General features: G+C 39.8%; 2 protein-coding genes across 3 annotated transcripts; one reads left to right on the top strand and one right to left on the bottom strand.

Moving 5' to 3' along the window:
* Window positions 1-325: 325 nt before the first annotated feature.
* abraxas2 (abraxas 2, BRISC complex subunit) lies at window positions 326-6,682 on the bottom strand. 2 transcript variants are annotated; one of them, XM_084020658.1, is made up of 9 exons: window positions 6,556-6,682; window positions 5,185-5,275; window positions 4,130-4,166; window positions 3,607-3,673; window positions 3,141-3,331; window positions 2,811-2,930; window positions 2,567-2,651; window positions 2,355-2,472; window positions 326-2,095 (listed from the first exon to the last, which is right to left on the bottom strand). In XM_084020658.1, exons 1-9 carry the CDS (start codon window positions 6,625-6,627, stop codon window positions 1,527-1,529), a joined length of 1,350 nt encoding a protein of 449 aa, XP_083876784.1. In that variant the 5' UTR covers window positions 6,628-6,682; the 3' UTR covers window positions 326-1,526. The 2 variants fall into 2 exon arrangements, with proteins under 2 accessions (XP_083876784.1, XP_083876783.1); XM_084020657.1 differs by having other exon boundaries at window positions 2,811-2,933.
* Window positions 6,683-6,693: 11 nt separating this feature from the next.
* On the top strand, window positions 6,694-12,653 carry eef1akmt2 (EEF1A lysine methyltransferase 2). Its single transcript, XM_084020665.1, has 6 exons — window positions 6,694-6,850; window positions 7,436-7,501; window positions 7,702-7,816; window positions 8,225-8,332; window positions 9,873-10,089; window positions 11,190-12,653. The coding sequence occupies exons 1-6, from the start codon at window positions 6,738-6,740 to the stop codon at window positions 11,285-11,287; spliced, it is 717 nt and encodes a 238-aa protein (XP_083876791.1). The 5' UTR covers window positions 6,694-6,737; the 3' UTR covers window positions 11,288-12,653.
* The last annotated feature ends 786 nt before the right edge of the window (window positions 12,654-13,439 follow it).

Genomic DNA, 13,439 nt, shown 5'->3' on the forward strand with positions numbered 1-13,439 from the left:
AGGGAGGCATAAACCTGCATGACTAAAGCAAAAAAGCTGGAAGTCTTATTGCAAATACAACACAATATGTTATACTGAAATTGTATCCCTCGAGGGATCTGTGAATGTTTTTTGTGTGTGCAGATAGGAACTGCCCTGAGTGGAAGGCACTGTATATTGATTGAAGCATGGTCATGAGGTTTTCATCACATTATCCAGGTCCTTACACGTCACATTGACACAACCAGGTCAGAATACATGAGGTCTGCTGTCAACTATGCCAAGACAGGAAGGTGATCGTTTGCTCTCTGCTCCCATGGTTATAATTCACACACTACAGGGGGTATCAGCCTTCCATTATGACTTTAATAGAGAACAAGTCAGTGAGAAGTGAGCTTAAAGTGGTTATATGATCACGGTCAGTAGTATTGGAGACAACCAGCACTGTGAAGTGGAAGTAGCAGCCAGGTTTTTATATGAAGAAGAACAGACAGATGCAGTGTTTTTAGTGGTGGCTCTTGGTGTTGCAGCAGCTGAAGGGAACCTTAAGCATCTGGTTAGTAAAGCTACAGTACATTGCGTTTGCCCTGTGAGCTCCGCACAACACACAAATGCTGAGCCGAGTTTGGCTCAGGGTGGTCAAAGAGGACTACTCAAGTGGCACGACATGACAGCATTGGTATAGCACAATTATAAAGAAATCTTAGATGTTAAGTGCAGCAAAGCGCATACAATTTCAGTGTTAACCAAGAGGAACAAGACATTGACATTCTTGTCAATCAAATTAGATTAACTATTAATCTGACAAAATATATATATATATATGTATATATAAAGGACCCATTACAGAAGTGGCAGAGTAAATTTTGTTTGAAATCTATTCTTCATCATTTAAATAGGCAATTGTATGATTAATTTAAGACTGTGGAACTTGGAAAAGAAAATCTAACATGTTCAAAATCAAATGAGAGAAATGTGCATGTTAAAGAAATTATATATCTTTACTTTATATTATTCCAAATTAAATAATATAAAGTTAATAACCATTTGCCTACTTTTTCAAAATCGTTTGAAGGCCGCAAAATATTCTCATTTTGCTTTACTTAGATGGTTGCGTTAAAAGAAGGCAAAACAAATAGTGCAAGAGGTAAAGCAAGAGTGGATGCTCAGAGTTGGTGATGCAAATGTGAACGAAACAAACAGATACAGAAGAAAGTGTGGAGCAGGGCCTGCCTTCTAGAGAGCCGAAACGTCCACAATAAAGTACCCACACTGACCCCATTCCAGAAAGAAAAAACAAAAACAGACGACTTTCCACCCCCAGTGAGACACACCTGTTATGCCCACAAAGCCTAGCAAAATTTCCCCTTAAAATGGAGATCAGACTAAGACAAGAACACTCACAGCGGGACACCACCTGTGCATGCCTTTCACTTTCAGGACTGGCACTTCTTTTGTCTATATTTGTCTATCTTTGATTGCTTGAGATGCCCACCTCTCAAGGTGCGTCACTTATTTTTGTCCAGTAGACACCCTGTGGCATGTTCCTATGTGGTCTGTGAGCCACGAGCGTCCCCATCCGGACCGAGGGCAGCTGGTCGACCTTGTGCTAAAACACTGGCAGCGACCATTGGCAGATGACCGGCTTCACTCACTAAGTTCTCATATTCGCTACTGTCCTCATCTTCATCATCCTCATCATCTTCGTCATCTTCCTGTCCTGCAGCTTGTCTGTCTAATGAGTCAGAGCTTGATCCGTCACCATTGCCAAGGTATGGGGTGCTGGGAGTGGTAACAGTGTTAGAGCTGGCACCCAGGCCTAGGCCCAGCCCGAGGCCCAGGCCCATCCCCAGTGGGCCAGGCGTAGGGTGTCCTGGGGAGCCTACAGCTTGGGGCCGGGGGAGTAGAGCAGCACTGGTAGGTGGTGAAGAAGAGGAGAGCAGAGAGTCACCTTGGGACAAGAGGTCAGAATAAGATGGCGGGTTAGGTGAGGTACTGGGCCGCTCCGGAGCAGAGGGTGTGTGGAAAGTTATCCTGGAGGGATGGGAAGCCTCAGAAGCTTCTGTCTTCTCCTTCGAAATGGGGTGAGAGTCTGCATTTTGGGCCTCACGGAGCCCTGTGGAGCAGAGAGAAAGATGTAACTAGTAAAAAAGATAAAGCATGTGGACATTTTTGCAAAATGTTAGCCCAGAAATTTGGCTCATCAAATATTTTTAAAAAAGGGACTGATGGAAAGGGATCAAATCAGAAGAAATTAAGCTTAATATTTTTAGTTTTTTGCTATTTTCTATGAAGCTAAGCTTTGTATCTAACCAGCACACATTTGAAATTTAATTCCAGTTCATTGTATCCAAAACAGGCACCCAGGCACCTACTTCTCTCTTCTTCTGCCGCCTTGCGTTTCCTGAGAGCAATTTCTTGTTTGAGTTTGTTCACATCCTCTTGAATTTTCTCCTTCACGCGTTCACTTTGTTCTACCTCCCCACACACCGCCTGAAAACAAGACAAACATGAGAAAAACAAAGTCATCTAGTGAGAAAACCGTTTCACCACACACCTTCAATCAGCTATCCGTTATCCAGCTCACCTGCACTTTATCTTGTAGTGCACTGTAGACTTGGAATATTGTTCGAATATCCTTCATCACACCATCTTTGTCAAAGAATTCAGCCCTGGAAAGATATTTATCAATAGATATATCAACTCCATCATTCAACATAAAAAAATACAAAGACATTAGAGCAGTACATATTGATGTCTAAACTCTCGCCAACATTTGTTCACAGTAAACATGGGTGCAATGCAAAAAGAAAGTTGAGTCGAAATCTTACCCGTGCTCTTTGATGACCTTGGTGTAGCTGAGTGAGGTGTTGGGCACTGAGGAGACTTTGTATTCCTGCTGGCTTGTGTTGCCAAGGTTTGGGATTGTGAGGGTGATCCTCTGGTTGAACCTACTGAGTAGAGATGACCAGTTAACACCGTTAAAACACTTTTTCCCCTCCAGAAAATTAATACTACACTATACTATTAATATATATATATATATATATATATATATATATATATATATATATATATATATACACACACACACACACACACACACACACACACACACACAAACATGTGTTTGCGTAAGTTAGTCAACATGCAGTTATTACCTTCGGTTAGGTCTGAAGAGCACGTACTCCAGTGCGTGCGTGGAGCTGTTGGCGGTGGAGATGAAGCTGAAAAGAAGGAAGACAAGGTCGGGCACACCAAGCAGCTGAGTCAGCTGTTTGTGGATGATCTGTTCCCTGAACGACATCTGCTGCTGCGTGTTCCTCCGGAACCGGTACCAACCAATGACGTTCTATACAGAAGAAGAAAACAAATCTTTAAAATTATTCTAATGTGTTTAAAGTCTCTCTTGGAAGTAAAACAGTATATGGAAAAAAACTTACACAAATGATAATGAAACCTGTACAACTACTTATATAAATACTTCAATGAGGAATGGTATCAGATATATTTGAAAACAATGGTACATGTTCTTGTGTAATTTTTAAATTGATCCAAAAATTGTTTCACTGACATTTTACAGGTCATTAGCTACATTATTTTTATTTGAAAATTAAATCCACTCACTTTCCGCCTATCTTTAAGAATGCTGTTGAGATTTTCTTCATTGAGTTTGCCTGCGTAGTCATAAAAGCTGATGAGAGAGAAAAATAAACAAGCAAGTCAGTTCAAACTGATGCATGGTGTTCCTGCTCCTCCTCTGCTGTGGCCTACTTTATTTACCCAATCTTGTCAGATGGGGCCATCTACTGTCTGTGTGCAAAAATGATTTTAAGGTAATTGAAGCATCAAATTCTCAGTATATTTACAATGACCTAAAACAAAGCCAATACATGCTAACCTCCACAAATGCACTTATTAATAAGGGAAAAAACAATTATAAGACATGTCACAAACTCTCTACATGTATTAGAAAATACATGCTCTTGTAAAATGCCACTTCAACAACCTACCTTACCTTGTTATTCATGTTTTACAACATTTTTACATCAAGTTTTCCTAAATTAAATGATTATGGCAAAACTGTCGGCTTTCACCTACCTAACCACACTGTGTGCACCTTATTGAGAATAAAAAGCTCATATCTTACCTAAATAACTGTCCACAAGGATCATGATTATGGATTTCTGTTGGGAACAAATAGTGACAGATGTTTTAGTTGCATAGCATCACATATGCAACATCTTTAAAAAGACATGAGCCAAAGTGTAGCCCCACGACCTAACTTAAAAGGAGGACTGCAACTTGCTGTAAGTGACATAGGTATCCTGATCATATTAATTAAGATCGCTATAGTTTATATGGCCAAAAAATGACTTGCCCACAAACCGTAAACCTGAACTCGCAAAGCTGTTTCAGTCATTTTAGTTTACAATACAAAATTATATATATGAGCAGACACGAGGTTAGCATACATCTGCACATTTCTGTGACTGAAACAGAAGTATTTGCTCAGCAAAAGGCTGCTTAGTGGCATCATTTCTTTCCAGTTACATTTCACAGTGAGATGCTTCAATGCACACACCTCCTCGTAGGACTAAAGGGTAGAGGAGAGATTCAGGAAGCAGTAAGACCAAGCAATCCACAAAAGTGAAGGGGGGAAACAAATCGATATAATACGTATGTTACAATATTTTGGGCATTTTTAAATTTAAATCTAATACTGATTAATTTAGCTCTCCTGTAGCGACACTGAATGCTCATTTTGAATTGATAGGTCAGAAAGAGTAAATATTTTGTTAATCCCCTTCTTTAAATGTGCTCTTATAATTAGCATCTCCAATAAGCAAGCCGTGGCTTTCTGGGGAAAAGGTGCAATAGGACTTTTTCACAGTATATATTTTGACTTCTCCCTATAGAAAAAGAATAGGCTTAATTAATATAATTAATAATGGCTCTGTTCTGTCAAAGTTTCCCAAATACCAGGACCCTGATGCTAAAGCAGCTAAATAAAATTCCGCCATAATGAGCATTGTCATTAATTACACCCTCGCGTTTCCTACTGTGACAGACAAAAGGCCTATTAAATTGTGATCCTGTGAACTTCTCAACATTCTCTCCAAGCTTCTGTGACAGACCTAGCATTGACCAGTTGCTACTTATTGCTAAAGATGCCACAATGTTTTTGTCTGTTTCAGGGCTTACCTACTACCTGGAGCAATTCTGCAGTGCTGATCTGTGCATCACTGATGCTGACAGTCTCTTCTTGCCTTACATCTCCTAATAGGAAGCCCTCCTGTACAAATACATTTTGACACAACTGTGGTTAGGGAACTAACATAGACATGAAACAATCAGTCTATTAATCAACATATTTTTTTCTACTGTTTGTAATCAATTATTTTTATTATTATTATTTTCGAGCAGACATGCCAAACATATTCTGGTTACAACTAAAAAGTGAGGATTTGATTTTCTCTGTTTTATTAGGCTCGAAGGTGGATAATCTTGCCATGTTCTGTTCCATGTTTTGAACATTGGTTTACTTCTTACAGAACAACAAAATACATTGAATCTCTGAATCAAATTCACACTCCTTCATGGAACATAACAACAGAAAATCAACGTTTGTGCTGTAAGTAAATTAAATATTTCATATTGTTAAAATGTTTTACTAAAAACGAGAGGTGGAAAATAAACAGCAGCGTGTCCTTACTCTTCCCGTTCATGAAAGGAATGCAGGCAAACTCGTACACAGCAATTAACCACCTGTCCAAGCCCACTTTTTAAAAGTCTGACATGTAAACACCGCTGACGTTGGCTTGGATTGCTCTAAGTGTGAAAGGTTTCTTTCCCCATACGATGACCACAGCGCATTTATCCTCTTCTATAACGAGTACGCAAAAGACCAAAGGCACAAACATAAAAAAAAAATGCAGTTTAGTCAGTGTGTTAAACAATATTGATAACGCTAAATGCAGCTGACATTAGCTATGTGGCTAAACAGCTAACCTAGCAGTGTGGTAACGTCAAAAACAAAAAGGCGTCATGTAACATAGTTATGAAATTCCCTACGTTAACTTAACTTCATATTATTGAGGACACACTAAAATGATATCAGATGACAGGTCCAGGCAACTGTAAACGTCAGCTGCACCGGCATACGGAAGTCACTTGACTTGGAGCTTAGCTAACATGGAAGTAGCTAACTACAGAGTATTTCCTGGAACTCAAACTTTCCCCAACAGCAGTTCCCATGTTGATATAGCACGTATTCCTATCTATGGCTCTTTCAAGGTAATGTGAGAAACTAGATGTTTAACACATATACCGCTGTAAGACATGAGACCATCCTAAAACTTCTAGTTTGGCCTCATGCATCTGTAGCTACAGTCTGATTAAACCATAACCGCCGGTAAATAGACGGAACCAATACTAGCTAGCCAGCAACAGGATGATGACACTGAAAAACAACATAAACTAACGGCGTTGACGAACGAGCAGACAGGCCGCCAAGCTATGCACACTTTAGCAACAATTGCCTTATAGTTTGTCAACATAATTTTGAATACTTACATGGTCTGAGTTGCTGTTGGCGCTGTGATAACACACCGAACTAAAAGTATAACCTGAAATGGATGCCGCCATGATGGAAACATCCCGATCAATCCCGATGCCCCCTGCGGTCGCGAGCACGCTCCTCAAACGCACCGGCGAATGCTGGGAACTGTAGGCGATGACGACTTGACACAGCGAGCATGGACGTCGCTACAGAAAGCGTGGAAGTGAAAAGTGACAATAACTCAGAACCAGAGGACGACAGCTGCTCAGATACCGATTTTGAACCTTCAAAGCTCGGAACGAAGGAATAGTAAGTCGTATTGTGATCCGTTACTAACGTTAGCATCCGATGGTTGGTTATTCAGGCTCCACAGCTAGCAAAACAGAGCTAACGTTAACTCACATCATGCTAACCCTTTCAAAATATTATGTTTTCTAAATCGCAAGAACTACCACTTATTATTAAAACAATTGTTCAATTCATCATTCACACGTCCAGCATGTTGTGTTGGTTGAGAGCTATTTTGTTAGCCAGAAAACAAGTACTTTTGGCTAGTTAGCTTAGTCTTAAATGGAGATATATGTGAATTGTACTTTTGGATAGTTAGCTTAGTCTTAAATGGAGATATATGTGAATTGTACTTTTGGATAGTTAGCTTAGTCTTAAATGGAGATATATGTGAATTCCGTGTGTTTGGAGCCAATTTAGAGGTGTAGATGTGTGCCTGTAACTATTACTTTGGCTTTTTAAATGGTGATGTTTGCTATGTGTAACATTAGAGCGTTATAAATTCCTATTTATCTAAACTTTAAGTCAGTTCACGTATTTTTTGGTTGTGTTGACTATGCTTTTAGCATTTGTATAGCTAATTGCCAGTAATCGTCCTTTTTGCAGCTGGCAGGATGCATACCAAAAAGAACTTGAGACCTTCACAGACATTGGGGATGTTGGTGAGATATGGTAATCATATACAAAGTATTGGCATGCTGACATGGCCATTGCCAGATTATTACCCATCATAATCCACTGGTTATTACAGAGTATTTATCATGTCAAAATGTGATGATCCCCAGCAAGAGATTAGTTTAATGCAGGTTTATTGCTTCCTGATAATAGCCGATGTCATTACTAAAGTCTGCGACATTCTGTCTTCTTGTAAGGTTTGGCGAGGAAAGCATGAGCCGTGTGCTGCGATGGATGGACAAAGCTAAGATCCCAGAAAATTCTGCCATTCTTGACATTGGCACTGGAAATGGAGCCTTTTTAGTTGAACTGGTGGGAACAAAGTAAAAATACATTTTGACACTATTATCATTTTAATTCACAGACACTTTATCTGAGTGGGTCGCATGCATCAACAAATCATAAATATATAGCAACATATGTGAATTATCCAAGTTAACAGGGATATTCTTGGTGGAAACTCTTAATTTTCAAAACTTAGATAGCCATGATCCAAATCTCTTCCACCTCCATTGTATTGGGATGATGATAGAATATCTCAACATTCTCAAAACCTCGTCAAATACTATCTATGTGACTAAATCCTCTAGGGGTTAAAAGGGAAATATGTTTGATCTGAGCCTTTAATTGATAGTTTGTAAGTGACTGCTAGGTTTTCTTAGACATTTCATCATAACTTAGAAGCTTTGTTCTTTATTTGCTGTGTTTTTTTGTGTTGAGGCTAAACAAGGATACAGGAATCTGACCGGGATAGATTATTCTGCAGCGTCTGTAGAATTGGCCAGGAGCGTTCTTCAGGCTGAGGACTTGACGGATGTCACTGTGAAGGTGGGTTCGATTATGTTTTTCATTAAAACTATGGCATTACTGATGCTAACTTAGACTAGTATCATCCACCATATTATCTGCCCAGACAATTGTTTTGTTGCTGTTGTTTGCATTCCTCCTGATGGAAAATCAAAAATAAGCCCTACTGTTTTTGTTTGTCATGTCGTATTTTTACCTGTTCAGCTGTTAAATTACAGTACCTACAGTACAGCAGCACACTGTCCATTATATTGAATGATAGCATTTACAGTTTTAATTGACGGTAAGCTATATAACCATTTGTAGTGATAGGTGAGCAGCATGAATCACAATTTTCTGACAAAAAAATGTAATTCACCCCGTTTAAGTACCACAACGTAATATTTTAATATACCTGGTGGATCCTGTGCCATGCACAAATCAGCCATTGATATTAAATGAATCGTGAATGCCAATGATACAATATAGCTTTCAGCATGCAGTGAGTCGACCTGGGACGGTTAGAGGAAACTCTCCTGTGTTTACTATGTGGGAGAGTTGGATAGGAAGAAGTTCCTGAATGTGATGGAAGTCTGCCCACCATTCAGATGGAACCAACTCAAATGAATTGGCAGGATTTAACACGTCTTCTAACATGTATATACCAGAAAAACAAGTTATGAATGATGGTCCATCTATAAGGGATGTGATGAGTGAGTTTTCCTCTCCTTTGTGCCCAACACAGTTGAATATATGTTGTATGCTTCACACGCCAATGACGTGTGTGCTTTGCTTTGACAGAAAGCCTTCCACTGAAGTCAATATTGACCTTAGCTGGAAACAGGTTGGGGGGGAGTGGTTGTATGAGCTTGTGTCTGAGAGAGTAGTAGGTTGGTATTTTTTTAAATGCTGCAGAATGCCAAAATAATTTGTGTGAGTGTGTTTGTGTGAATGTATAATGGAGTTTCAGCCACATGATTTAACAAAAAAAAAAAGCTTCTTCGTCAGATCTAACCTCAGAGGTCATTCGGTCAAGTGCCGTCTTCATTTAAATTCATCTCTGCCGACTGCGACTTAGACATGCCACCTTCATACATTCCTTCAACATCTTCCTAGTTTTTTTCTATTTGCAGGCTCGCACTCAAATTTAACACAGCTCATTTGCAACATCATATAGGCATTTCTCTCTCTAGTGAATCACTTGATCGTCCGTCATAAATCACACATTTTGTGACCCATGGTTTGCAAGTATGTGGCTCTTGAGCTCTCCCTGGAGATCTGGTGTTCTGCCCTCTGTCCAGATAAAGAGCCCCTTTCACCGGTGGTATGGTAGGTCAGCAACCTCCACAGCAGTAAATGCTGTTGAGTCGGCAGTTGAGATTAAGTTTTAAAGTTAACCAAGTAGGAAAGATATATTTCATCTTGGTTGATCCTGAAATATATTTTCTGCAGGTCATTTTCCCCTTCATCTGAAGATTCAGACTAAACATGAGGCGTTGTATATTTTCTGTAGACTTGATCAACAGACAAATATTTCCTTAACCCCCCCCCCCCCCCCCCCCCCCCCCCTTCTGTTTTTTAGGAGATGGATTTCTTAAACTGCCAAGGGGAGCTTAAGGGTTTTGATGTCTGCATCGACAAAGGAACATTTGATGCAATAAGCTTAAACCCTGACAACTCCACGGATGGCAAAAAACTTTATGTCCAAGCTCTAAAAGATGCTCTCAAGGACAACGGATTCTTTGCTATCACTTCCTGTAACTGGACAAAGGAGCAGCTACTAGACAGATTCAGTGAAGGTGAGGGGAAATGGGGAAATTAATTGTGTGTCTGATCATTTATTTTGATAGATTCTGTTGAGTCTCTTTAATTAATTCATGAGAGAGCTGCTTATACCTTTCTCAGCAGGGTATGCAGCTCTCCAACCATCATACGAGGCAGGTTGACCGTGTAAACCTGACATTTGATCACACACGTAAATGAACATTACATCAAGTAATTCCTTATGCCTTTGATTCTACCTTGCTGTTGTTTAAGCAGTTTATCACGGTTCAACACTTGAATGAATAGCTGCCTTGAGGGAAACACATTACAAATCTAAAAATATGTAACAGGAGTGCTTGTAATGTTAAAGGTTCCCTGTGGAGTTTTTGACCTCTAGTGTGGGTCCTCATTTTGTTTGTCTTGTGCATTTTGAACATTCACATGCGTGTGGGTGGAGAAATACATAGTCGGGCCAATGGTTTCCTACTTTCACTCATCTGCAGGTGGTGGGACCATGCAAAGATATGCAGTAATCTCACAAACATGGCTGTAAACATTGTTTTTCTTTTTGCTAATGTTTAATGAGGAAGGAGAGGATACATTCGATGTGTTGGTGAGCACGCAAGGATGAACACAATGGGTTTTCATGAGGAACACTGAATGTAAACATGACTTGTTTGTTTACAAGAAAACTCCACAGGGCACCTTTTTAAATGGATATTTAAGGTGGTATAAATGGGTTACAACAATGGGGAAAAACATGTTGAGTTTTGTTGTCTGACCTACAGTGAATACACAGTACTGCATCCACAAGTTTGTTGGTAGGTTGTTAAACATAAGACAACAACAGAATTGTAAAGTCTGAATTTCCGCAAGCTCCCATTAGCTGTCACTCCTCTAAGTGTAGTCGCTCTGGAGAGCCTGCAGGGGACCAAAGGGCCTTGTGATCTCATCTGTCACACTGACAGGCTGTCTTTACAAGGCCCCAGGAAACCCCACAGATGGTGGATGGATAGTTCTTAACTCATAGTTCTCCTCCTAACCCCTCTGTAGAGTCGACAAGGAAAAATTCCAGGCATCTGTGTTGATGTTCTCGTATCTTCACCAGCACCTTTTTCTTTGTGTTGCCTCACAGGATTTGAGTTTGTACAGGAGTTGCCTACACCAAGTTTCCAGTTTGGAGGAAAGACGGGCAACAGTGTGACAGCACTCATCTTCAAGCGAGTTCATTGATCGACATGTAACCAGAGGATGATTTTGTGTGCTGCAGTTTTTTTTTGCTGTCATATTAATTTTGCATTCATCTAGAGTCCTAGTGCAACCTTGTGATACAGTTGCACAGATGATTAAGAAGGTTTCATTCCGTTTCAGTTTTAAATATGTTTAAAAATGGTGCTTCACAAGTATCAGCATCTAACATAATATTCCAGAAATGGTACTGAAGTTTCGATGACAATGCCAGTGTACATATCTGTTAACTCTGTTAAGATTACTGATCTCATTGGAGATGTTTTCAAGTTTTATGATGTAAACTAGATTAAAAAGACACACGACACAAATTGCTCACACACAATTAAAACATAGATAATGTGATGTCTGTTCACATGAAATTCTGCGTTTGTTGTCCACAGAATGCCAAACAATGTAAAATCTATGTATAAAAGTTTACCTCTGAATGACCACATTTGATGGTAATGTTGCTCTCCTGAGGCTACTTGTAATTGTTCAGCCAGACTATTATTTAGTCTTTGATTTGATTTGTTATCACAGGCCTAGAGGCTTAAATTTATTCTGTTTTCATTGTAGAAAAGGGCTGGAAGAGAAAGAAGATGTACAGTATAAGTTGTCCTGAATATTCTATACCCTGTTGAGAGCCCTGGTCCACTGTTTGAAAACAACTCTTCTGTCTTACCTGCTAATTCATTGCATCCACGTTTCATGTCATGTGGGAAAATAGCCTGCACCCAATTTGCTAAACTGGAAACCAGCAGAACTTGTGGTCCCGAGGACCACGATTAAGAGCGTCTGACATGATGAATAAGTAACAGGCCGTGCTTTCTGTGGAAGAGAAGCCTGTCATTTCCTTTCTCAATGGCATCATTAATAACTGTCAAACTCTGGATCTTAATTGCAAGCTGGGCCAGTGGTCCAAGGAACCGCCGATATTGAGGCACGCTGTTGAGTAAACACATGCAAGCTTTACAAGAATTACTGCCCGGAGTTTTACTAGGCTCTGAATATCCTGCCTGGATGTGCATGTTATGCCCCTGTTTACAACTTTCAGAGATTTTCCCATGAAGTAAAACCTCCTCCATCAAATCCTGTCACTAAAACAGACATCTTATAGGCAGGTCTTTGAGTAGTTTTCATTGTGTCATTGGACTTAAATATGTACTGAACCTCCTTGAGTACAGGTGCTGTTGCTAACAAAACAAACTTCTCCACCATCCGGTTTGCCATGAAATCATGAGGTTTTTTGGGGGTCAGTTTTTCCATGAAACATCATTCCTGAAGGTGGATTACTTGAATCGGATTCAGGTTTATTGACCATTAAGGTAGCACATAAAAGTAATTTGCCTTGGGATTGTGGTGCATAAACACAGAGAAAGGATAATAACTGCACGAATGTAGAGTCTCAATGTGAAATTGAAATTTACAATTAAAACATGTAAGATATATCTGTTGTTACAGTAAACCTGCCTTTCTTTTTAAGGGTGAGTTGATATGGAATTTCTTTCTGTCATCTCAAAAAGTATTTTTTATCCTCATCCACCACGAAGTCAAATCTAACTAGATATCTCGCTAGGTTGAACTAAGCTGTGCAGTAGCATTCACTATCGTCAGCACTCTCAAGGCTTTTCGGTTGGCACACACGTCTGAAGCTACACATTTATTCCACTCATAATATTAACCTATAAGGGGTTTAGACATTATGCCATCGCCCACTGGCTGCCCTACCAGCATGAATACCAGGCTTTCATTTTAACCTCTGAAGTGTGATAGCCTACTGCAAATATTGTTTTTTTCTTTTTTCACTCCATCTCCCTGGAAACGTGTTTGAAGTTATCCCTAACAGGATTTCTCGTGAATTGATTGAATTACTCCGCTATGTAACGTTTGCAGTGGAGTTTTCCATCGCAGGAGAGCCAAACGTGGCGTTTCAAACCTTTTTCACGCTCTGCCTGTTGAGTAATGACTAGCGTGGCTAAATAACTACATGATATATGAAGTCCGGTTTAGCGAGTTCTATCTTTTATGATACACATTGTTTTTCAGCTGGTCACGACGACACGTGAACGAATTAGAGGCTTGGGAGGAACTTTTGGGGGGGTTACTTAATTACTGTAAATGTAGCTTTCTTTGTAGTACTGGCGTGTCAACTTCT

This window comes from Eutrigla gurnardus (genome assembly GCF_963514095.1).
Source record: "Eutrigla gurnardus genome assembly, chromosome: 11".
NCBI classification, from domain to species: Eukaryota; Metazoa; Chordata; class Actinopteri; order Perciformes; family Triglidae; genus Eutrigla; species Eutrigla gurnardus.

Excerpts from the sequence above, each read along its gene's own strand:
- abraxas2 (XM_084020657.1), bottom strand. The coding sequence starts at position 6,627 with ATGGCGGCATCCATTTCAGGTTATACTTTTAGTTCGGTGTGTTATCAC. Across the intron at positions 5,276-6,555 it reads CCAACAGCAACTCAGACCAT|GAGGGCTTCCTATTAGGAGA; the intron begins GTAAGTATTCAA and ends GTATTTGTACAG. Across the intron at positions 2,934-3,140 it reads CTCTTCAGACCTAACCGAAG|TAGGTTCAACCAGAGGATCA; the intron begins GTAATAACTGCA and ends ATCTCTACTCAG.
- eef1akmt2 (XM_084020665.1), top strand. The coding sequence starts at position 6,738 with ATGGACGTCGCTACAGAAAGCGTGGAAGTGAAAAGTGACAATAACTCA. Across the intron at positions 7,502-7,701 it reads GGGGATGTTGGTGAGATATG|GTTTGGCGAGGAAAGCATGA; the intron begins GTAATCATATAC and ends TCTTCTTGTAAG. Across the intron at positions 7,817-8,224 it reads GAGCCTTTTTAGTTGAACTG|GCTAAACAAGGATACAGGAA; the intron begins GTGGGAACAAAG and ends TTTTGTGTTGAG.